Source organism: Nipponia nippon, unplaced genomic scaffold (assembly GCF_047370975.1).
Source record: "Nipponia nippon isolate SJK-2023a ecotype South Korea unplaced genomic scaffold, ASM4737097v1 scaffold_7, whole genome shotgun sequence".
Taxonomy (NCBI): domain Eukaryota; kingdom Metazoa; phylum Chordata; class Aves; order Pelecaniformes; family Threskiornithidae; genus Nipponia; species Nipponia nippon.
The window spans coordinates 42,139,914-42,165,374 of NW_028262391.1; the positions used below are offsets into that span (position 1 = coordinate 42,139,914).

A 25,461-nucleotide genomic window follows, 5' to 3' on the forward strand; every position below is an offset into this window, starting at 1 on the left:
AGGACTCATTTATGACTTAGCTCCCTTGGTGTTTTGTCTCTCATCAGGGTGATAACTGAGTGCGCGAAGATTTTTGCAAGCGCTTTGAGAGTCTGTGGAGTCTCTGACTTTTCCCACTGTATTGCAGAAGCTGGCTTTAAAAACAGTACATACACACACCACTGAATATAGTGGTGTGACAGGAGGTGACCCTAACCCCCCCCCTCCTAAATAACCCTGTTCGGCTCAGTCGTGGCCTCACCCGTAAGGAAAACACCTCGGGGAAGCAGGAAACTTTCTAGGCATGAACAGTATGTATTCTTTTGGGGATTTAACTTTGTTTTCTACTCTTTTTGTTAACTTTGATCAAAGCCAATGAGATTCTTCATCATTTCTAATATTATACAACTACGATAGTTACAGATCTTTTGTATGGTTACAGTTTTTTGGTACCATTTAGGTTTTGTTACGGAAATGAAGCAAAAGCAAAAAGCTGATCCAACAAGTTGTATGTAAATCCAAAATAAAGTCACTTCATACCAACACATAACTACTCCAACACTGATGTGCAATACTGTGAAAAATCAGCAATTATGAAAGCTAAGACAAATACGTGTCATAATAATCTAAAGGCTGGCACTGCTGCAGAGAATGCTCTGGGGGAAAGAAGTGGCTCCTGAAGCTACTGAATCTGAAGTGGGATGAAGATGACCATCTGGAGGAGGGCGGCATCCTCTCCTGGCATCTTGTCCCCTTGGCAAAACTACGGTAGGAACTTGCTGACGCCTGGGCTCCTGTGAATCGCCTTAGTGGACAGCTGGGCGTTCAGGCAGCACCGGCTGTCATCAGGATGCGTCTGGCTTGTCTGATTCACAGTCAAATTTTCCTCTGTCCTCGACAAGATTTTTGGCAGATAATCTGGTGTAAGGACATCTCGGGATGTCAAGATGCTCCATCACCAGTAACAAGAACAGACAACACATTTTTTTCAACTCTGACCATACTCTGTCTATACTTTATTTGGTGAATTGGGAAGAATTTATTGAAATTTGACCTTTTAATTAAAACATATGTGATTATTTACCATATTGGAGGCTTTCTATCTTGCTGTTCGCTTGTTTTGTGGCAAGGTATGTGTCTGTGCCAGAACACCAAGCTTGCCAGTTGTTTATCTTGTTAACTGGATACTTCTCTCTTTATGTTAATTTAGAGCTGTATCACGTTCTGCCTTAAGGAATAGCCTTTTCTTCAAAAAAACAAAGTTATGTTTTTAGGCTAGATTTACACTATTGATGATACAGCTGGAGAACATGCTGTTGTCATTTTGACACTAAAATACACAGTAATTTTGATGAGGGTAAATGTTCTGTTACATCTTGTGGCGTTGGAAAAAGTCGAATTCAGGCACTGAGGTCTCTTTCTCGGATGAGATGCGTAATCATCTTTATTCTTATCGCTAAGATTCTTGTTGAATTTCATTTTTAGTAGGGGATGAAGGTTTCACATCACAATAGCTAAAATCATGTCCATAAACTAGGTCCTTCTGAGAGACTTCATCCAAGTGTGGCTCATCAGCCATGACAGTACTCCACATGTTGTTCTTCCCCAGGGATTTATGTAAGAGTTCTCTCATTCTCCTGTTTTCTTTCGATGTGGACTCCCAAATGATTTCAAGTTCCCCCTCCACTTTCCTAGAGAGAGAGGGGAAAAAAAAAAAAAAAGAGAAATCCTAATTTTAAAAACGCTGTTCAGCAGTATGTGATTACAGTTTGTGGATAAGCAAATTATAAACTGCATGTATTTAGATACTTGAAATTACCTGATTGAAATTAGCTCCTGGTTTGTTTTTAAAAAAAGCCCACTAAGTGTAATGCTAGAGAGGATATGATCAGAAAAAAAGATTTGGACCCGTGTAATAAGTTGGCTCATTACACGCACACAAGAGCGGTGCATGTGAGACCCGAGCATCGTGACTGCCACTGCCCACTGAACCAGGGACTGCGGTTCTGCTTCGTGTAACGGGTACGTCCCTTCTGCCGGCTGCCCCGAGTTCTGCATCTCGCCACTCCAGGGCTAAACGTCTAAATTTTTAAATGTCTGATCAACCCGAGCGTCAGACTTTGTGCTTAGCTAATGCCTTCTTGTGGAGGTCAAGCAGAAGTGGTGTAAACGTTTTTTTTTTTTTTTTTCAGGGGAGGCAAAGATAGCGAAGGGCAGTCCTTAAGGCATTATAACCTTACGGCCTGACTTCTCTGACTGCCCAAGCATAAATGAATGAATTATTTAATGTTTTTTCTCAAGAAAAAGGTTATTTTTCAAACATGGCAGCTAACATAATTTAATAATGCAATGTATTCCAGCAGCAGACTTCTGTTATATTTGGTCAAGGTTAAGCTTTCCTCTGACTCGCTTCTAGTAAATGTCAAAATACAAAATAATCAGAAAATCAAGATCATTTGAAGTGGAAAGGAAAGCTATTGCGTAGAAAATGAGCACACAAATCTTAATGGTATAGACTTCTCTCTCAGTTACTTCAAGCCACCACCTGAAGCACCTGATAGAGCTAGCCCTTTGCACAAATTCTGAATACCAGGTTCTAAAATTAAGAGACAAATCAATGCGAAACATGAATGTGTTGAGATTAAATGCTGTCAGGCTACATTTCTGGCAAAAGGTGTATACTAGAGAATATGTAATGAGGACTTACAGAGCCCTTTGTGATCAATAACGCTGAGGAAAAAAAAGTGGTAAAAAGTGGCCCAGACATAGTACTGGCTCATTTTGTGTTTCGCTTTATGACTGGATATATAGATGAAAGATGGGGAAAAACACCCCAACCTTATTGAGAAGGCCTTAAGATTATCCTTGTATACATTGCTTGGAATGAACTCTTGGTAGTGGAAGAGTTAAGAATGGAATTACAGCAAAAGAAGGCAGGTGAAAGCAGTACAGTTACTAAGAGTAGCCCAAGACTCTGCTCAAGAACATGAGAAGCCACGTTAATGAGTTGGACCTTTCCGTTTCTGCCAAGTCTCTAAAAAGCTATTGAGAAGCACTCTCTCATTTTTGAAACACCAAAGCCGTAGATGACTTGGTTCTCACAAAGTATATTTCTCCTTGAGCCAGTGCGAAGAGTGTCTAATGCTACCAGTTACTCAGGATATGCTTCAAAATGCTTTACAAAGGCAATTATCGTTATCCTTAGCTTACATTTTGGGGGATGTGAGGCACAAAGAGTAAAATTAGGTGATTGAACTCCCCCAATAAGCCATCCCGAGTTGCACCATTGGTTGTTTCTGGCCCTTTGTATTGTGATCTTGGAACGTTTTCATCATCTTGTTTTGTTTTTAAATGAACTCTTATATCTCCATAGGGACAAGCTCCTGTTCTCTGTTGCCAGTTCCCTCCAACTGGAGTCTGCGTGCAGCATGCACAGCGCTCCCATGTCCTACTATTAATATACAAGAGCTTAATCTGGTTTACCCTTATTGTAGTGCAGAACATTACTCAGGCTTTATTTCACCTGCTGATTTCTAAAACCAAGACTTATTTTTTAAAGTTTATTGCAGTGCTAATACTTGTATGACCTTGAGGCAGAGAAAATTTGAAGATGATGAAACTAAAGATCACCGAATTCTGAATTGTAGTTTAATGCTGTCAGCATACCAGACAAATGGGATGTTCGTTTTCAGTCCATACATTCAGTTCAATGGCAACTGCATCGATTTTAGAAAAAATAGTTCCAAGAGATTAATTTTGAAAGTATCCACATGGTTATAACTACTTCAGTGGAAAGGGAACAGATGCCTTTAGAGGTAGTGGTGTATCTGAACTCTTCTTGGAGGATTAATTTTTAAACAGAGCTGAGAGATGCAGAATCTGAAAGTGCTCGCTGACTTTGCTTTGGAATGAGCAGTCAAAGCATGTTGTTGTCAAGGAGGCACACTGCAGGTGCCCCTGGCTCGGCACGCAGTATGCTGCAGTCGTAGGCACGTCTTTTCAGCGTGGCAGAATGTGCTGCTTTTATCGTTCAGCTGGTCTTCAGGTGAGCATCCGAGAAGTAGCAGTTATGACCCAGCTGTAGTTAGACAGGGGTTTTTGTGTTTTAAAATTCTGACCCGATCAAAATCTAAAAATACATTCAGCAGAATGGGTTGGGGAGGGGGTGTCTTTATTCTTGTCGTCACAACCTCTCAGCTGTCTTAGGAACCTGGATTACATAGCAGCTCGCTTACCACAGCTGCTGATGGTCTGTACTTTCTTCTCAACACCAAAATTTCCTTGCTCCTACTTCACTGGGCAATGGCCCTCACCACCCTTCTCTCACACTTCTCTGGATCTCACCAGAAATTCCCTCAAGCTCTGCAAAGCATCACTATCCTTGACTATGACTGCTGTGACATTACTCTATACAGATCACAGCCTAATGTGACCCTGGCCGTTCCACTGTGCCCATGGCAGCTGGGTCACTCTTCAAATACAAGTCTTTGTCACCTGGCATTTAAAAACTAGGTAAGTACTCAGTACTAAATGTATCCTGTTTCCAGTCGTCTTTAGGCAAAAAACATGAGGTTTGTTTCTCATAAACGTAGGCTGTTGTTACTTAAATGAGTATAAATAAAAATTCCATTCAACCCCTAACCTAGCCAAAATGTAAGGTTTTATATGTGGTTGAGAGTAAGCAAAACGCCAATGCTGTACTGATGTTTGATGATGAAAAAGTTAACAGAAGCAGATTCTTCTTTACAAAAGACAGAGCTTTCTGCCCTCACTGAACTGAATTCATTCAGCCTTAATTTCTGACAATCTTGTTTGGGCTGCTGCCTCAAGAATTAATTTTCATCTATCCTGTAACAGTTTATTTAAATAATCCTTATTACAAAGATCAACAATTTTTATCATGGTTACAATTTTATACGTAACCTTACAGGTAAGACGGCTCCTCTTCCTTGCCTGTGCACAGCTGCGAAGCTTTTCTACCGTTGACCCTCTTCTGTGGACAAGTCTAAGGCAGCTTCACTACTAAGGCTTTCAAACCTGCATTTAACATCCGAAGTGCAGCAGCTGTAACTATCTCAAAGTACTGTTCCTCTGCAGAAGGCTTATGAAATGCCTTGTGACCTAGAAAACTCATAAAGGTAAGTGTCCTGTGAGGTAAGACTTGAGGCGTTTATGAACCTGGTTTTCTACCCTAGAACCATATTAACAACTTTGTTTATATCTGAAACATGCAATGTATTTCCTTTAAGGAAAGGTGTGTGATAAAGATGACTCATAAGATTACTTGTAAACAATAAAAATGACTATCAGCTGCCTGAAGAGCAGAAAATGATACTGCTTTCTCGTCAGTTGCTTTAGGCAAAAGGTTGCTGTGAATTTCCAATATGCTCTAGCAAAGGCTGTAATTAGAGAAGGCTCTACACAGCAGCTTCTAGGAAGGTAAAATTTGCATCTCTTTAGAAGCTTCAAAAGCTTCTATTTATCAAAAGAACAATTATATCTCTATGCATTTCTTTTTGAAAACCAAGTGGAAGAATTCTGTTCCCTTGAACGCAATGGGTAAGTAGCGCAAACCCTCATTTTTGTCATCAGGTGAAGGATGATGCAGGAGGGGAGAAAATTTTAAAGGGAGGTCACCTTTGTTCTGTTTTATGAGGCCCATGTTAGTTTGGATGTAGACTTGTTAAAAACAATGATGAGAGAAGAAACAAAAATGAGGAAGCACGTGAGTATCGCTACTGTGCAAATGTCTCAGCAGACGTTACTGATGAACACGCCGTGATCTGCAGCAGCTCTACCTCTGGGCACGCTGGCGCTGCGCAATGTGCCGTGGTCAGAGGGTGCTGGCCTGCCATCCGTCAGGTTTGCTCTAGTCCTGTTCAGACGAAGAAGGTGCGGCTGTTTCTCTCTGATGCAGCGTCTCGCTGAAAGAACTGTGCTGTTTCCAGACCTGAAGTGGTATCTTCCCTTGTTTTACAAGAAAACTTACCACCACCAATAGATATGGTAAACTTTTATGATGAAGAAGTTCATGTCAGTAGCTAAGTCAGACTTGGTATGATTTCCTAACTCCGCTACCGTAAAACTAAAGGTAAGAGCAAAAGCAATTATATGAAAAAGTATTCTGTCTTCCCCTACTTACAGTGCTTTTGACTAGACTGACTGTGGTCAGTGCCTTTAAAGTAGCTAAATTTGTTCTATAGCCTTCCTTAAGAGAAATTGTAACTTTAATAAAATACAAAATCAGTTATCTGAAGAGTCAGCATACCTTCAACTATATTTTAAATTAAACTGGCTTTCCTGCTTAAAATGTGGCATGCTACTTTGATTTTCATTACTTAAACACTGAAATTAGAGAATCTAATATACTATATATTTATTGTATGTGCTTACCTTAATGTTTATACAGGTATTTTGAATTGAAGCATTATCAGCTAGACAGTTTTCTGGACTATAAATTTACTCGGAAACAGAGCTAGTGGAAATAAATATAACTGTTCGGTACTGTCCTGGCACTGGTGACTTCAGTTGCCAAGCTACAGATGACAAGCAACATCTAAACTACAAATAACTTTCCCTTCCTTACTCCTGTGACTGTGTGGAGGGAAGGGAGAGAGAAAATAATAAGCCCTTTAACACCAGAAATACACAAAGCTGACCAACATACGTGTTCGATTTCTGGCAGATAGGCAGAGCAGAGTACATAGGTGTTTGGATTACCTTGGGAAACTACTTTATCTTACCACAATACTTGAGATGAATAAAGGAACATAAGGGAACTAGTTTATATGAACAGCATCAGCCATGGTATTAGTTGGCTTTATTGATTTTGTTTTATAAGAATCAAAATATATTCTTTCTTACATAGGTGTAGAATTCAGCTGACTTCTCAGTGCCATTTCATTTCTTTAATCTAGAGCTTTTAATATAGTTATCAAAGGAAAATAGTGGATGATGAGATGAACCAAAATACAACTTGAAAGATGAACATAAAAATTATTTTTCACTTTCAGAGTTGTGTTCATTATATTATACTCTAATAAACACTGTTAAGGCTTAACTACCACCAGAAAAAGGCAGTCGCCAATTACACTGTTCATTAATGTAGGAGACTACAGAAATGCAAGACATCTCTTTGTGAGGTTCATCATGTGCTTGTTTCCATAAAGCGTTTTTCTTCGTCATCGTATTGTTGAATGGACTACTGTGTTGTAGTTCCCGGTGCAGTCCTTGCTGCTTAAAAGTTAGTAGCAAGTATTAATTTTGTTTGCATACTGAAGAAAAAAAAAGGGTCAATTCAGACTGAAGAGGAAAAAGTGATTTAGTATACTGTATGGAAAGTGTAATTAATTATTTGACATGGCTGTGTTACATCATCTCACTTACCTACTTTGGGGCTAGAAAGGTAGATTCTGAATGATCCATATTATGGGGCTTTGCACTATGCTCTATCCTACATTGAAAAAAACCCTCTTTATTTAACTAGCTGTTCTCTACTATAAAAAATTGTAACATGAGCCCAGAGGTATGAAAGGCACTTAATTAGTTAAAAATGCTAAATAATTATTTCCAGAGAAATGTAGAATAGCCAAAATACTGTTTTCTCATGAAAATTTTAGAGATTAGTGGGATGTTGATGGTATAATTCCCAGCTACTGACACCTGTTTAATAGCACTGCATAAAGTAATTAAGAGGAACTGTGCTGATACAAGGCAGATGATTCCAAGCCCTGTTCGTCTATTGTCTTTAGATTGATTATTTCACAACGGCAGAGGCGACTTGCAAAATGACTGCTTAATTACCTCTCTTCAGTTGTAAAAAGTTTTTCCTGTATGCTGATAATATGAATGTGCTATGAAGCCTTCCACTACTAGAGGGGAAAAATACCTTTAAAGGACTCTATATTAAAAAGGTATTTCAACACTAACAGTCATAAACTTGTATAAATCCGTTCAGTTATCTTTTCCTCTTTTTATTCTGCATGTAGCCAATCTAAGTCACTTATTAACAGAACAGTAAGGTAGATTCAAAAGGAAACCCATCATATGTGTCCTCATTAGATTCCTTTAACTTCCTACTATTCTGAAAACTGTTGAGGGGTGCGGAGGGGAAAGTGTTCAGCCTTTAGTAGAAGATGCTATTAAATAATTAACATATATCTTGATGATTTATAGACCCCCCAAATCACCAAAGACTAGGCTCAGATTGATATTCTTCTTAAGAAGAAGTCTTACGAACAGTAGTAATCATCCAGAATAAATTCCTTCTTCAAAGGGTCTTTTTTGGAGCTGGGAAGGATGGAATTAAGAGGAACATCTCAGCATTTTCGGTATAGCTAAAAGATGAGTGTGCAAAGATACCGGGAATACACCATATGAGGCTCTGATGAAAAGCAAGAGCTTGTGGCTGTGTGCAGTTGCCTCCCCCCACCCCTTTTACCCGTCACATCTAACTGGATTGCTTCTGCCTGTGACTGACTTACCTCTTCTGCTGCAGCACTTCATCAAGGGTTTCCTGTTTGTCTCGCAGCAGACACTGGAGGTGCTTCATTTCTTGCTGGTACTGAGCAGTCTTCCCGGCAAATTCTTTCTCCTGCTCAGTCATCTTGAGACTGATATCTCCAAGCTTCCCAGCTGCTTTCTTTTTATATACCTGTAAGGGTTAAAGATAATAGGAGAAATGTGATTATAGGAGAAATAAGGACAACTCACTACCACCAAAAGAAATAGCCAGAGATACTCATTTGCAGTTTAATCTTTACATCAGTGCTGCCTTGCTTAAGTATGTCAGGTAGGTTGCATTATGGTTTTTTTACCTATTGGTTAATTTGAAGGTACGATACTTGTACTTTGCATGTAAAACCAGTGTGTACAGTGAATACCGTTTGGTTTATGAGTGAAAAGAATTAGCTGCAAAAAATGGGTTTGTTTTCTGAGATGCAAAGCTACACTTTATAGCACATGTTGCTTACCGCTTCTCCAACAGTCATATTTATCAGTGCATACCATGAAAAAGTGTTCGTGTTCTGTTAGCTCTTTAATCTTAAGGGGAAGAAAAGAGTGGCTTCATGTTTTAAAATATCTTGCTGCTTCACATAATAGTTCCTTCTGTTCAGTGAAGCACAAGTGATTTTTTTGTTTATTGGCAGTAATAACCAAATATATTGGTCTAATCTCAAAAACAAGAAATCATTTTTGTACAAAGTGACCTTGCTTTCTGAAATACCTTCCCCATTAAATTACATAAGCACACGAGGAACTGAAAAATAGGGCTTGTGTATTGTTACACATTTCTACATGCTGCTGCTCTCGACAAAAACAACAGGTATTATCCAATATTAGCTTTTTTCTCATGATTCCAAGCAGAATGCTTAAACTGTTATTGTCTCCGCAGAATGCAATGTTTGATATAGGCTATAGGACAGAGTTTTGGGATGGAAGCACCTCCTTTAATGAAACTGCAAACTATTTAGTGAAGCTTTGAAAATACTGCTATTTATGGCTTGCTAATATAAAGTTTCATCTAAGGTGTTAACCACTAAGGTTTATCTTCATCTGAATCGGAGCAGAAAGTTTGAGTATGCCTTTTGAAGGAGGAAAAAAAAAAGGCATTTTTAGGTATGTGCTGCAAGCTACATAATCCTTTCCACAAACTGTTTCCTTTTTTGCTCTTGTAACATGTGTCATGATGGAGTTTCATTTTCTGGAGTTAAGACAGTGATAAATAATAATACTTACCTAGAGGGTTAGTCATTAATATTTAAGGCTGACTTCCATAGTGTTTTTTCCTAGCTTTTCCCTGTCAGTTCTAAGAAAAGAACTAGAAGCCTGCAAGTTAACTAGTCGCATCACTCAGCTTTTTAGATTCCCAGAGGAGTCTTCAAAATGCAGAGTTAGATGCTCGTGCTTGTAACGCTACGGGAGGATAAAGGTGAACACGTTCCCTCTGCGGAGAGGGTGGCTAGCACTAGCCTAGAGGAAGCGCAAGCGCAGGAAAACAGCTGAGCTTCCACCTCTGTCGGTAAACGCCGCCTCCAGCTCCGGACCCGAAACCTGAAATGCTCTCGTTAGGGCAGGTGCCTATGATTATTTCAGAGAACTAGAGAGAACTTCCTCTCTCTTTTAACACATAAAAGGCTGATAAAGAAAGCAGCCAATAGTATTGGTGAAATCCATTTTTTTATCTAGTGGTCATTGATCATCCAGCTAGCGAGAGGTCTGTGTTTGAAGCTGCACTCTGAGATGGTTCAAGCCTGTGGCTCCTACATATCCCATAGCTGCCTCTGTTGGCCTGCTCTTCATTTGTCAACTGAAGCTGTGTCACACGTGCAGAATGGCTGTAAAATCAATGGGGCACAAAGGGCAGAAGTGCACCACTTTCTGACCTGATGATTAGGGCATGAAACTAGATATGAGGGATACATAGTTCTGATCTTGCTCCTATGACGTCTATTTAAAATGCATAAGCTATCCCAGCAGAACTCGAGCAGGACGGGTGAAGAGGGCGTAGACAGCTCCATACTCGCCTGTGGGAGCCAGACCAGGTCAGGGTGGTTCTGGGCATGCTGACACGTGCAGCTGCTGGGACTTACGGGTCCTTCACAGCAGGCTACACCTTTGAATTGCTCAAGACAACCTCCTATTAATTTTCTCTGAAGTAAAGCAGGCAGCAGTAAACAGACTGGCAGAGACAACAAGGAAGAGGGGGATAACGCATAGCTGGAAGTGGCAATATTTTCCTCTAGAGCTGAAAAGGGTGGTCTGCCCAAGGTCACGGCGTCACAGGTATACAGGAAGCACCCAAGATGAGGAATGATCGTGGATGCAGCAGCTGGTACTGAAGAAGACATGATCTATGGTCTTCTAAAGTAGTTTCAGGAAGGTATACTCCTGGGCACCGTAATTCTTTCACACCTTGTGTAGTGAATTACAAACTGGAAATTGGAGAATTCTGGATACAGAGCCAACAAAAGATTTTTTTTTTTTTTTTTTTTTTCTACAAGCATGGGCTGCTGGCCGTGATACATGTTAACGATCTGGTGCCAAGATCCTTGGTGAGGCAACAGAGCTATTTTCTGTCAATCATGTACTGTTTTTCTCCTGTCCTTTACCGGTAAAAATTAGTATTGCCCCTTCCAAAAGAGGTAAATCAAAGTACCATCTGAAGAAAATTGTCTGTCTCTATAAAAAGTGTTATAATTCTGATCCTGACAGAATAGCCCTGTAATGGGAACCCTGATGAAATTTTTACTGGGTGCTATGCAACATTGCCAATTGTCTCCCGTGACAACTAAAAACTTCTAAAATACATTAAGATCACAGTTATATTCAGGACTGTGTAAAAAGTCATATATTGGGGGGGGGTGTCCCTTTTTAGTGGTAGACAAGGACAATGTTTATACCTATAACCTTCCCAGTCAAATTGGATATGACAGATGAAAAGCACCAGCCTATGTATTCAGAAGGTTTAGTGAAAGAATGTCTTTTGTCAGACAGTATGGTGGTGTTAATAGAAAAAACATTTCCTCACTAGATTTCTGGTCTGTTAAGGGTTTGTTTCTGTTTCTTAAAGCCTCTATTCAGTCTCTGTGAAAAGGATGTGGATAAAATGTAGAAACTTTTAAATTCAAAAGCCAACCAAATGATGATGATGTTCAGCTGTAGTTGTGCTATTACATGCCACAGTAAAGAAGCCTCCTTTTTTGCAGATTGATATTGGCACACGGATGAAGGGTAAATAGCTGGGAAATCAATTAAAAAGGAAAAAGCTGTTTATGCTGGAGAAACTTTAAAACTGTGTCTCCAAAGGTGTGAGGTAGTTGTGTGTGTACGTGACCTGCTTTGACAAAAAATAATCTAGCATTAGATAAACAGAACTGACTTTCTATTTTAGAGCCATAAGATAAAATTGACACAAGAAAAGGAAATTGAAATTTCTGTTACTTGAGTCTTACTTTATTCATGAGCACCAAGAACGTAAAACACTTTGCAAAGTAATCCAATATTGTGAAATACATTTAAAGTTGGAATGATCTTAAAATGTAATAGCTCACTAGAGAAATCACTATACAGGATATTTCCTTAGTCTTATCTTACTCTATTCTTTAACCTATTCTTATCTTATTCTATTTCTTTAACCTATTTAACTTATTTCTATCTTAATTCTCTTTTCCTACCCTAAAGAGGGGTATGATGAAGTATTCTATTCCCATATAGAACAGAACTTGCATAAATACAGAAGCCTCGAGTTTACTTGCTTAATCTTCCCCCTGGTTTTTGAACTTGTAGGTTGAACTTGTCAAATGTTAAAGATCTCCGTAACCAGGAAGGTTAGAAACTTATTTTTAAGAAACTGGGAGTTTTCCTGGTAATAGCAAGTTTTTGAGAGCTGAGGGAGTATTTGGCAATGCTGAATTTCCATTTTCTGAGCAACACAGCAAGTGACGTAGTTTTACTCATTTTATGAAACAGAGTGCTGCTACAATAGTAGGACAGACGAACAACTCAAATATTGGGCTGTAGCATCAAGGCAACGCTGAGGAAATATTTGCTGCTCTTACACTGCATGTTTATCCTAAATGGTTCAAAAGGCTTAACCTGAAGTTCTAAAAGGTACTTAAATGTGCTAATGCTAAACGTTTACTCTTAATTCCATTGCTTTATAACATGCCACCATTCTCCTGGCCGAGACTGTCTAGCCGCCTCCTCCTCCTCAAGCTCTAGCAACAAAGTGACTTGGTAAACTTTCTGATACATGCAGTTTCTTTTGCCCCAAGGAAGTACAAGTAGGTCTCAGATGTGGTAGGTTAATACTGGGGGGGGGGGGGATATCTGTTATTATACAACTGAAGAGTTGTTTAAAAAACCAAAACAACCAAACACACACACACAAAAAAAACCCAAAAAACAACACAACCATAATTACATTCCTGTTAGGAATCGTAATTATGCAAAATCCTGCTGTAGAAAATGTGACTTTTTAGTTTGCTGTTGTGACAAATTGGAGGCTTTGATCTAACTCATCACTTGGGTATCCAGATGCCAATTTGGAATTTTCTACCTGCAATGCTAAGGTGATTCTAGCTTCTCTGCAAACTATTTTGGCTACCAAGTGTACTTTAGAGGGCCTTGGTGTGGCCATTTGTTCTTATTCTGAAATTGTCAATCTAAATTTATTATTTGGCTTGGAAACCCCCAAAAATATTCTAGCAAGAACCTAGCACTACTTTTTTTAAAGAAGAATCTTTGAGTTCATAAAACTGCTGTCTGTGCTTAAGAAATTTTCCTTTAGGATCTTTACCTGTGAGTGGATGTTCTTTTTAGAAGGTTTAAGGAACCAACACACAAAACAGAAAAAACTAAAATAATCATCCTTGAAGAACAGCATACAGGGAAAAAGAGAAGTATACAAGTGTGGTGGTTTTTTTTTTTTTTTTTTTAAGGGCTCATGCCTTTGCTCCACTCTGGAAATAGGTAGGGGAATTCTTAAAAGCCTTAGAGGGGTTAACTTTCTGCAACTTTGGATGTTTGGTAACTTTTGGGGTTTGTTGCCATTATATGACTCTGTACTGCAGTTATAGGCCAAGATTTATGTCTGGAAACCAGAGGTCCGTTCTGGCTGTGATGGAGAGGGCAAGAGCAAACTATGCTCTTTTGTTTCTGATTCTTCGGAGAACGTGCTAAAATAATGTGCTCCTCCCTTTCCCATCCACTGCTTAAATAGGATTGACTGAGACAAAAGCCACTTGCCAGAGATGAAAGCATGTTTCTGTGGAGGCCAGCGGTGACTTCTAGCTGCTGGTCATCCTCACAGGCATCACTCAAGAGTTAAGCACAGTGATTTAGATAAAGCAAGGAAAAATTAATCTGCTGCGATAGAGACAGTGTCTGTTGCTAACTAAAGCCTATTAGGGAATACCTCTAAAATTAATACACTGAAATAGGTTAGTAGGCAGTAGCTTTTAGTAGAGGAGGACTACTCCATATGCTCAAAACAAGCCACACGAGTCACACAGGGTAGGCACTGTGCTGTTGTTCTGTCTGGTCTCCGAAGAGGACCTTGTTTCCTGGGTTCGTTGCAGAACTCTTGGGAATAGATGATTTTGTAGCAATGATGGAAAGATAGGTTCTACTTAGCAGGTGGTTCAGAATGCCTGAGATACGTGGCCAAAATTACTGGGGATATTCATTTCTTCTCTGATTTGCAGCAGTACTTTGGTATGAGTGGCAGACAGTGCAAATAATTTACCTGTAAGTCCACAGTTAGGACTGAGTAGAAAAGTATGAGGAAACTGGAACAGTTTCAGACAAAAGCCAGAGTAAATTTGGGCACGTGTCTCTCTCCTGTGCGCATAGACCACCTCAGGTGTGCAAAAAGAAAACCTGGGAGAAAGAATACTTGTTTCTAATGAGGTTTCCATATCAGTAAGATGAATGCATTTCCTTTCAATTTTTGTTATAATTCCTATTTTCTATGCAAACACTGTTAACTCTGGGGAATAAGCTACCTAGTGTACAAAACAGTGACATACGCTTACAAGACTCATTTAGGGATTATTCTTTGCATACTTCAGCTAATATCACAAAGTCTGAAAGATCTTGAATGTGTCCTGGAATGAAGGGAAAATAGGTGTTGCAGTATTATATGCTGTACTACCTGGGCCCTTGCATTTCCCAGTTGGTAATTTGGGACAAAAATATGGGTGCATATTCTGTCAGATGTTATCCTACCCTATAATTCAATAATCTTGGAAAAAAGTAGTTCTGTGGGGTTTGTTGGTTGGTTGCTTTTGCTCAGAGTTTGCTTGTAAGGAGGAGACAGCTGCCTATATTGATGATAACAGTGGGTGGGATGAATAGGCGCAAGGGGGACTTAGTTTAACCCCTGTTCCTCTGGCAACTTTGTATATGACAAAAATTAGGGCAGAAGGGTTAATCTGCTATTCTCATGTTCTGATTCAGAGATCGATCTTCCTTTTTTCAATTACGATCACAATCTCTAGAGAAGAGACATAAAATTTTAAAGGTTTAAATAAAATTATGTGCTATTATATGATGGTCATGATGCAAAGAATAAATTTATAATTAATAAATAAATAAATAAAATAAACTCCCTCAAGTTCCCCCACGTTAATGAGTGACATCCTGGACCTCCTGAAGCTAGTGGCAATGCTTCATTAGGTCTATTGTTGTATCAGGACTGAGACCAGGCATGGTTAGAAAATGGTTATGGAAAAATTCCAGGAAGGTGGATCCTTTTGTAGGTAGGCATTGAATAACTGCTGAGAACAAGCCTCAATCCAAACAGTATCAAATGGCTAGATGGATGTATTATGATGACAAAATGAATATGGCATTAAGAAAAAAGTATGTCTTCTAAAGGTTGAATGCAAAAAAAGCCAACAAAACAATCCACCAAAAAAGTAATTGCTACGCTACCCTTTCATACTGAAATTGTCGGGGGCGGGGGAAAGGAAATAAGATATATTTTAACCTTTTTTTTTTTCTTTTGGTACATAAAAGCTGCTCTATACATAGTAATTTGCTGGTTCTATCTTGATATTTAATTTAACAGAGTAGAATAGTTCAGCTGGAAGGGACCTATAACGATGATGCAAAAGCAGATCTAAGTGTATCATCTCATTTCGGTCATAAAACGTTTCATGTGTCAAGGACTCTTACAATTATTGCTGATAGCATATCAGCTCCTAAATGCAATATTGTTTATATGGGTTTTTATCAGTAGTTTCTTTGGCTGCATCTTCTCCAGGGACAGGATGCAAACTAGTAAGTACAGTCTTCCCTTCCTGCCAGAAGGACCATGATTGGATACTGCCAAAACAGGGTAAAAAAAAAAAAAAGTAACCAATTCTAATGCTTTCTACTCCAGTCTTATTAAAAAGTACAGAGAGCAGATGTTAAATAATTAAGTTGCCTTTCACAACTGATGTCTGTAGATATAAAAAGAGGAGAAATGCTGCTTTTTATAAATACACAGGAAGATAGATTTACAGAGCCAACCAAAAGAAACTACACACTGACACTGAAAACATTTCAGTGGGCCAGGCATACGCTTAGAATAATGACAGCAAGTTCTGAGGTGTTCAAACATCTCAGTGAAAAGTGAGAAAGACTCAAGTGCACTTTACATTTCCCCTTTGAGTTTTATTCACTTTCACTTGATGTGAAAATAAGGGGCAAATCGCACGTGGTTAAGGTCCATCTTTAGGACTGACAGAGCCACGGAAGCAGTTTCTTCTGTGGCTGCATTACAAGAACTGCAATGCTCCTTCAATTTTCAAGGGCTCCAAAATGGAAAAATTTAAATTCTAACAAAGTAGAATACTCTCTGGACAGAAAAAAACATGTTTGCAGAGAGACTTAAATAAATCCATGGTCTCCTGATCTTGGACCCAAAGCACCTTTCTCTAAGTCCAGATTAATGTTGATGGGAACAAGAATTATTTCATTCAAACGTGCTGGTGTGTGCAGCTGGTTTACAGGAATACAGAGAGTAAGCTGTGCAATGGTTACAGGCATTTCTGAAATACACCGTTCCTCAACGTTCAGGAAGTGTTAAGAACAAACCTTTAATGCTTTCTCTTCACCAATAACAATTTTGTACTCTAAATGCAATATGTAACAAGATGGTAGGGAAAAAAAATTAAGGCCAGCCTGTTTGGTAAAGCTGCATGAAAATGAGGGGATTTACAGTGGGAGAGGCTAGATATCTTCACTATAAAGATTGTTTCTACCTATTTTTACTAAAACCTTATGACTGACAAAATTATTATCAAATAGAGATTCAGAATCCATGAAACTACTTGTTATAATCTGACTACTTCTTTTTGACAGTGTGTCTAATTTAAAGATGAATTACACTTGCACTGAAGGAGAAAGAAAGGTGCCCGATGATGAACTGGAATGCAAAATCTGTTATCAGAGATTTACTGTTCACAGTCGTAAGCCCAAAATCTTGGACTGTCTTCACAGAATTTGTGCTAGATGTTTGACTAAAATACTTCATATAGGAGATGGATCTCTCTGCATTAGCTGTCCCTTTTGCCGCCATGAGACAGAGCTGCATGAAGACGAAGTTGAAGGACTCCCCAATGATACAAACATTATGTCCAAGCTCATATTAAAAGACAAAACAGCATGGAATTGTGACTGTAAAGAAGTAGTTTTAACACCAAAAAACTTGGCTTCCTTAAGTTCTTCCCATGGATCATCAAACTGCTTAGTAATTACAATTATGGAAGTACAAAGAGACTCCCCAAGGACTCCCAGTCAAAGTACTGCCTCAGATTATTATGCTGACCATGGCACTGAGTCAGTATCTCTAAGTTCGCAGAGTCAGCTGGGCCAAGATCTCTTTTCAAACCTATGCAAACATGTACCCAGAATACTGGTATGGCTGCTTGGCTTTCTTTACTTCGGTTCCCTCCCTCTTGGGATCTATTTACTAGTGATTCAGAAAGTGACCCTAGGTGTTGTGTGCGTGAGTTTCATCCCCTCCAGTCTAACTGTATGTCTTGTGTATGGCTTCTGCCAGTGCCTCTGCCATGGAATTTGTGACTGCTCTTCACGAAGCTGATATGGAGTGTTTTATCAATTGGTAAATTTTTAACTGAACCATAAAACCAACTTAATTACAGACTTTAACCTTTATGGACTGTTAAAAATGTGTATAGTATGACATATATGTATTTTTGCTAAAGCACAACAACTTGCGTGAATACTGGCAAAATGACAACATGGTGTTATGTTTTTTCTTTTACTAAAAAGATGGAGGTTAGTATCACCTGTTCCTTAAGTAACAGATGGTTTTAGACCACCATCTCATTAACTGTGAATAGAACAGATATTTAAAGGTTATTTATTATTTGAAAAAAACCAACCCACACCCTGTTTTTATCAAATACATTGTCAGTGATTTTAAAAACAGATGGGAGATCAGAAATGCTCTGGGCGTGACCTGTTTAAAAAACCAGGAGTCCCATTACAAGCTAGCTCAGACTTGAGTAAAATCTTTTCTGATGTCAAAGGGAAATACAGTTGCATTAAATATTCTGCTCTGCAAGCGGATTTTTCAGAAAAGTTTTGAGTTACGAGAATTAAGACAAAGCAGCTTGTAGCTGAATCTTAAAGGGCCAATTAAAGAAGTGTTTAAGTAAGCTTTAATATTTTTTATGATTCAGTATGCCTGAAAAATAATCTGACGTAAACGAGTATATAAAAGTAGAAATGAACCTAATTTGTTTTGAAAATTAGAATACCAAAGTAAGTTTTGTTTCCTTAACATAGTTCCTGCGCAGAAATTTCTTTTTCTGAATATTTGTATTCAACCTATTTGATACTGCTCTACTGTTATCTTCTGAATTTCCTATGGTTGTACTGATAGCCTACAAAACATTTTGCACAGTGAATGACTTTATAAAGTTTGTTTACAGTAATTGATAAGTCCCAAACTAAAAATGGGTATTTATAAAGAGAATCACTTTTAATTTGCTACCTAACTTAAGCATACACAGTTTAAAATATGTAATAAAGCTGTGTATATAAATATCTGCCTGGTTTGGGGGTTTATTTTAGCAATAACCTGTTATTTAGCTTTAAAGACTTTCCTAGTGATTCTGCATTTAATAACAGATCTGCCAGATCTTGATTTATTTTGAGGCTTCTCAATGAAAAACAAAAACCACAGGACTTTTGTTCATTTACTTTCTCCAAAAGAATTCACTAAAAGGAAGAACTCCGGACCAGAAGACCAGATCCACTTTTATGCGCAAAGCACAGATAACCTGACTTCAGAGGGAGGTGATTAAAAGGGAATGGAGTTGCCAGCTTTTTGAACGACCGCTGTCCATAGGGTACCTGCCATATGTTTCCAGTGAAGAACAGCTGTCCCACCTAGCCTTCCTTCTTTCCTCCCCTCAAATAACATTTGCGGGGATGTAAGAGAAGACCCAGAGAATCTCTTGACCCACACATGGTGCATCTGACCTGTAACATGGTTTTGGATGAGCTTGCGCCTGCTGAGATACGAGGCAACAAATTCACCAAAAGGTAAATGTAAGATAACTGGTTATGCCTAAAAAGTAGAAAATACAGACTCACATTGTAGGCATTTCTAAGTAACTCAAACCCGTAGGCTAGAAGCTTTTCTCTCATCATAACCCAAGGACTGTATGCTCTAATTCACGGGATGTAATTTGTATTTCTTATCTTGTATCTTGCCGAAATAGCTGAAGATGGCTAAAAGCCAGTGCAAAACACCCTTTTCTAAGATAAGAAATAGCGTAACGTTCACATAACCAATAGTTATATCATCCTTTCAGAAAAATGAATGCATTTTAAATACTATTATTACTGGAGACAGATTACACCTAAATACCTCATAAGAGGTTTATCCTGTAACTCAACATACAGAGCAGTTACCCAATTTGTGATTTCCTGAAGCAGCTGATAGTATTCCTCCAGCTGGTCCAATCAGACTGATGAGACCTCCAACCTATCTCATTCAACTAAGCAGGAAGTATGTAATCTTAAAGTAAGCTGCTGTTCAAGTTTCATGGTGGTTAGAACTGTGCATCAACTCTGAAGGCAAATATGTATCTTCCAAGTGAAGAATCCTTTTGCATTGCCACATTCACCTGAATTATCAGCAGCACCTGAAAAAGCAGTCTGTGCAATGTGGCCTGTCCTGTTTGAGGAACTACATTACATATTGGGATTAAAAAAAGTTTTGTGACTCAAAAAAGTAGGAGAGAGAATAATTGGGCTACACTACAGAGCAAAAATGAAATACAAATAAAGGATCATTTTTAATTATTTTTACAACTAGTCATAATTCTCCAGGTAATTATGTAAATGGCAGATATGCAATGTACAAATACAATGGAAAAGGGTATTTGTGAAAACTATAATGACAATCTATTTTTCTTTTTAAAAACTCTTTATAAAATAATCCATGTCTCTCATAAAAACACTGACACAGATTAACAACTGACTTTTCTCATTAAAAAACCAAAATGTTTTACATAATATTTAGCTTAGAAATACTGCTTACCTTAACTTTTTCTTCCAGTCTTCCTAAGCGTAGACTGCCTTCTACTATTTTGTTGAGAACACCATGATTCTCATTTTCCAAACATTTGGCCTGCAAACATATAGTATACATAACTCAGTGTAATCGTTACTTTAGACAGGACAGACAAAATACATACACTGAGGAAGACAAAGCTATTCTGTTTTGAGCTTCAATAGTCTGAAGAACCAAGATGGAAAAAGAATCCTGAAAATTATTCTAATAATGGCTAATTAATAATTTGTCAACTAACTGCAAATACTATCTCACTAACAAAATAATACCTTGAAACAGTTCTATTCCAAAAGGGTCATAGCTACTGATACTGTAAACCCAACCAATTCTGCATCTTTTTCTACAGATCTATGTATGTATATGTAGGGGTCCCATTTGCATGCATGAGACTCATCCTCCTGGGTCAGATTTAGTAGTCCGCTCTCAAAAGAGCCCTTGAAATTGGCAGGGGTTCAGGCAAGGAATCTGACACGTGGCTTACGAAATGCTTCAGCCTGTTTCCATCATTTCATAAACACTACATTCTCTCTCAGATATAAAAAGTAAACAAACCAAAAACTGCATAAGCTGTAAACAATGAAATAATTTTAAAACTGTAAGAGGTTTCAACTGTTAAATCCACTGAAAGCATTCAAGAGAGAAGTAACCAGGTTTTAGGATCAGCAATGTCTGACCACCTCAAACTACCCGTATCACTCCAGAGACGCACCTCGTTTCACAGAAGTCAAAATTAACTAGCATTACTGGAGTCTGTGAGCTTCGTGCTCAGTGACATTTTCTTTTACTGTGATAGCTGAATCATACAATACAATAAAAGAATCATTTTGACAGCTGCTAACTCAGGATTACAGTTCATCATCAGTGTTGCACTATCAAAATTGTTTTGAATAAATTTGTTGCTGCTCTGTTTTACTCTTACTGGATTTATCAGTAGGCTGTCACTGGTCCTGGAAACAGTAAATTTAAGACTATCCATTTATTTTGGTGGAGATGTGGTTACTATGGATTTTTTTTTTTAAATCCTCATTAAGGAAGAATATAGGCTAATTTCTTAGAGTGCTGTACCCTTTCTGCTCTCCCTGTCCTTCTGGATTAAATCTACATAAAACGAATTTTAATTCAAGTAGTGAATTAAAAAAGAATAAGGCTAGGGTAATAGCAGTAGCTGAACCGAGCAAATAAGCCTGACATTATTGAATTTTGAGATGAGGGGGATGATACATTTTTAATTACATGTCATGCTCAGTAGTGGCTCTTCATAATGATTATGGTCTTGCTCTAATTAATTTTTTTTTGTTTTCTAGGCCTTCCTATTAGACAACCTTATCAGATTACCTGACTACAAGATACTTCCAGTCTAACTTTCTGCCAAGGTAGGTTTTAAGTTCAGCGATTAAAAGTAGGAATAGGTCGGTTCTGATTCAGCTCTACCAGGCAGAAAAGTAAACTGGATATTTAAAGGTTTTACTGATACTAGATTATTTCATTAGAAAAGTTTGTCTCAGAGTATCTCTGCTGTCAGCCCAGACAGTGAATTAATAAAAAAAAAAAAAAGCAAGACTTGGGCGCTGTTTAGTATCTAAGCCACAAAATGGAGAAATAATGGATGGCAAATAAGTATGTATCATCTTCATACACATACACAAGAGAACGTGATCGAAAAGGAAGAGACAAATTCTGTTTTGCATGACAGGACTGGCTTCTAATTGCTGGACCAGTTTATAGCTGTCTAAAGAAAGACAGGCCATAGTTGACTGCATTTCGGGCTGCTTTCCACAGACCTATTCTGAGCTTTTTGCACGTGCATGAAACTTGATTTTCTAGTGTGTACTTTCAGGTGCAGGTTTCAGACGGGAAGAATATGATGTCAAATACTGCACACTTGCACAGATAGGGTTTACACCACCTTGTGGTGATTAAGGTTATGTTAAGACATCTTTCCTTCTGAAACAGGCTTTTACTGCTAGAAGTATTCTGAACATCTACTGGGGTATTATTAAGTCAAATGCCACACCTTGTACCTACCGGTAATTCTGGATCTCTGTGGTATTTCTAATGTGCTATGCTGAATATTTGGAAGTAGATATACCAGAGACTGAGAGATAAGAACCAGTTCCCCTAATTCCTAGGAGACATTTATTGTGCCTAGTTTCACAATCCTAAAGTCCAGTTTGCAGTGGACAAGGATTTGAGTTGGGTCACCATAGTTCCCCTTCTAGAATTAGGAATTAACCACTAGAGAATCTTTTTACCCAACACTGATAACAACTTTTGTCTACTACTTGAACAAGAGAAGCAAAAGAAGCTTTATTTTAACAAAGTTTTGTGAAATGGTTTCCAGGACCAATGTGAAGACGGAGTACCAATTTGTAAAATTGCAATTTTGTCCAAGATCGTGTAAAGGAAACACAGTGTGCCTATAAACAGCCCAGTAACTTCCATGCCAGACACTTCCACTAAACAGAAGTTGTTCCAAAACTCTCAACCAACCTGTCAAAAACGGCTGCTCACCAAAAAGGAGCAATAGCATGCATGTGCTTCCAAAGTAGAAGGTCCATACAGATAACTTCAAGGATAACAGTTTGCCTTTAGATTCAGAAACATGTATTAAAAATTTATGATTGCGTGCTATTTTTCAATACCTGCAGCTTCAACAATTGAAGCCAATCTCTAAAATCAGATTAAAAAATTATTTTAAACTTGATATATACCATTGCAGACCCTAATGCTGATGTGAGTTAAGGCTTAATTATGTTATCTGCAGAAATTAGGGTAGTTGCTTTTAACCACTCTTCTAGAAAATAATTTTTTGCTGCTCCTGTCCTATTTGCAAAAGTCTATTTAAATAGCTAAATCCTTAAACTGAAATTATAGCTTTCTTTTTTGATAATGCAAATTAACAATAAATTGTGCTAGTAGGATGATAATTGTGTGAAATATCAATTAAGTCATATTAATTATTTAAAGGTAATTACCAAAAAAGTAAGATGATCACGTTCCTGAGCTATCTTCTCCACCAAACCAATAAGGTTTGTTAGATAGTGATGGGCTGCAACTTCTTTTTCCATTGCTTCCTCCAACTGCCGTTTCAAAAGACCTATTTTCTTCTTTAATCTCCTATAAAATTAACAGAAAATCTTCAGATTGGGAATTAATAATGGCGTTAAAAGAACTTGCACTGCATGTGCAAATCAACTTGTACAAGTCTCAAACAATCAAATATACTGTTTAAGGTGCACTGGATCAAAATATTTGCAATGCTGAAAGTATAATTTCCCACTTTTTGGGGCTGTTTTTCTTCACAATATGTTATGTGAATAACAACAGTAACAATGATTCAAAAGAACAATTTCTGCAATGGCTACAAGCTCATATGTCTTAAGAAATATAACAGTAATATTGTTTTTACTTTTTAAAGTATTGTGAGCCCAACTCTGAACCACTCGGGTGCATGACAAGGTCTGCAAATAGTGTAGTACCCTATTTTTCAGGTGAGTACAGAAATGATTAATTGCTATAGCTAACTACTAGCATTAAAGACATATTCTTAATTTGAATGTAGACATAGAAAAGTGTGCATGAAAACATATAAAGCTTAGCAAAGTTACTTTACAACCAGGCCTTTAAATATGACAAAGATGTGTTTAGGAAACTTGGGTTTTTTTGTAATAGGTAGAAATTACACACTGTGGGATGTCAGACAATATTTTTACAGATATTTCTGCTGCTATTTTTAGAAATATAAATATTTCTACATAAGAAGATGAGAACGTGATATGACCCGTTTGTCTTTTGTGTCATTTCCATCTCAGTTTCCAGGATCTTGTTGTCAGCCATTAAGTTATTTTTCTCTAAAAGTAGTTTCTTGTTTTGAGCTTGTAGTGATGCTATCTTTCCCATTAGATCTTCCACCTCACAGCGCTTTTTCTCCTCCTCCTGTTGTAAATGGCTGCAAAAACCAACAGTGTAGAACAGGCATCATGTATAGACCTGCTTCACTAAAAAGCTAAGTTACAGCAAGATACCCATGTTGAAGGTATGAAAAAGATACAGTGAGAACGCTTAATATTCAGTGGTGACATCAGAGAGGTACTACAATCTCATGACATATCAAATCATGAATGAAGCCTAATAAAAACAAAATTATTCAAATAACTCATCCTGACTGCACTTGAAATAGAATTTAAATTATAAAAATATCCTATATAGTCCAAATGTATGCCCTTCCTATTCTTTTTTTTTTTGAAGACATTACTAGCAATGCCAAAAAAGAAGGTCTGAGAACTTCTCAGGAAGGCACTGCACCAAGAAACAGTAACTTGCACTATCCTAGGCTTGAAAGCAAACAAATTTACAGAATGTCTTTTAAAAAACATTACTTTAGAGACTATGCTGCATGACAGCACTTTTGTGTCGTTGTTTTCTGTTATTTCCATATCGTAAAGACTGGAGAAAGGTCATATTTTTAGTTTAGAATTTCAGAATCCTTCAGATATTTTCCCAAAGATGGGAACAAAAGAATGAGAACATTTTATACATAGTGTTGATAGAAGTAATTAGATTTGACAAAAATTCTATTTTAAATGCCTCCTCTTCTGCTATTTAAAAAGGTACATTTAGCAATACATACTCTATGGTAGAAACACTTCTACCGATGTCTCTAGAGCTGGGATTTCCTTCCGTAATTTTGTCTATGAAAAGCGAGACAGTATTTTTTAAATATTTCTTTACCTTTCTTTGTACTTTGGTAGACACCTTAATAGATTACCAGCATAAGTTTCCACTCGCCTCCTACCTACAGAGCGATGCATATGCGGATCTGTTCATGTGAATGCTTTGCAGGATTGTTTCTCTGTGCACCATATGTAAACTCATACCTTTTTAAATCATTCACCAGAGCAAAGTGCTCCTCTGCTGCTATTCTGCTATCCAGTTTGGCTTTCAGCTCTTCGCAAGTAGAACGCAAAGCTTCCAACTGCTTCTGGTACTCTGCTATCTCTTCTTCTTGACTCTGTTTCTTACCTTCTAAGATCATTATCTGTTTGGTCAATTTTGAAGCTTTTGGGAGAAAAAAAAAAAAACAACTGGGTACAGCAGAACTAACTCAATCACCTAGTGAAACTCCAACTAAACCAGTAATACGTTAATTCCTAGTTAGTCATAGTATTATATAACAGTGGATTTGTCAGTTTGTTTTGTATTTTAACAGTTTGGATTTTTTTTTTTTTTTTGCTGTCTCAAGCAGTTTGTTTTAGAAAAGTGCCAAAACTTCAAGACTGCTTCTTTTCAGGGCTACAAGCTATTTGTTCATTGAAACGTCATTTTACTTTGAAAAACCCTCTGATTCAGATTTTACTAATTCAGGAAAAGAACCTAAA

General features: G+C 37.8%; 2 protein-coding genes across 11 annotated transcripts in view; one reads left to right on the top strand and one right to left on the bottom strand.

Moving 5' to 3' along the window:
- Window positions 1-25,461, bottom strand: part of CEP89 (centrosomal protein 89) — a 44,016-nt gene continuing 18,555 nt past the window's right edge. For 2 of the 10 annotated variants that reach the window (XM_087740615.1, XM_087740619.1), the window contains 6 exons: window positions 24,961-25,141; window positions 23,865-24,032; window positions 23,059-23,200; window positions 20,051-20,140; window positions 8,463-8,632; window positions 1,431-1,670 (listed from right to left, as the gene is read on the bottom strand). In XM_087740615.1, coding sequence (XP_087596741.1) covers window positions 1,436-1,670; window positions 8,463-8,632; window positions 20,051-20,140; window positions 23,059-23,200; window positions 23,865-24,032; window positions 24,961-25,141 — 986 coding nt within the window. In that variant the 3' untranslated portion in view covers window positions 1,431-1,435. Of the gene's footprint in view, window positions 1,671-5,777; window positions 5,930-6,034; window positions 7,216-8,462; window positions 8,633-14,227; window positions 14,362-19,005; window positions 19,653-20,050; window positions 20,141-22,559; window positions 22,670-23,058; window positions 23,201-23,864; window positions 24,033-24,960; window positions 25,142-25,461 lie in introns of those variants that run through there. The other 8 variants (XM_087740616.1, XM_009465755.2, XM_087740618.1 and 5 more) reach the window with 8 other exon arrangements.
- Window positions 14,395-17,589, top strand: LOC148051034 (E3 ubiquitin-protein ligase RNF182-like). Its single transcript, XM_087740629.1, has one exon. The coding sequence runs from the start codon at window positions 16,850-16,852 to the stop codon at window positions 17,573-17,575; it is 726 nt and encodes a 241-aa protein (XP_087596755.1). The 5' UTR covers window positions 14,395-16,849; the 3' UTR covers window positions 17,576-17,589.

Coding starts and splice junctions, on each gene's coding strand:
- LOC148051034 (XM_087740629.1), top strand. CDS start 16,850: ATGAATTACACTTGCACTGAAGGAGAAAGAAAGGTGCCCGATGATGAA.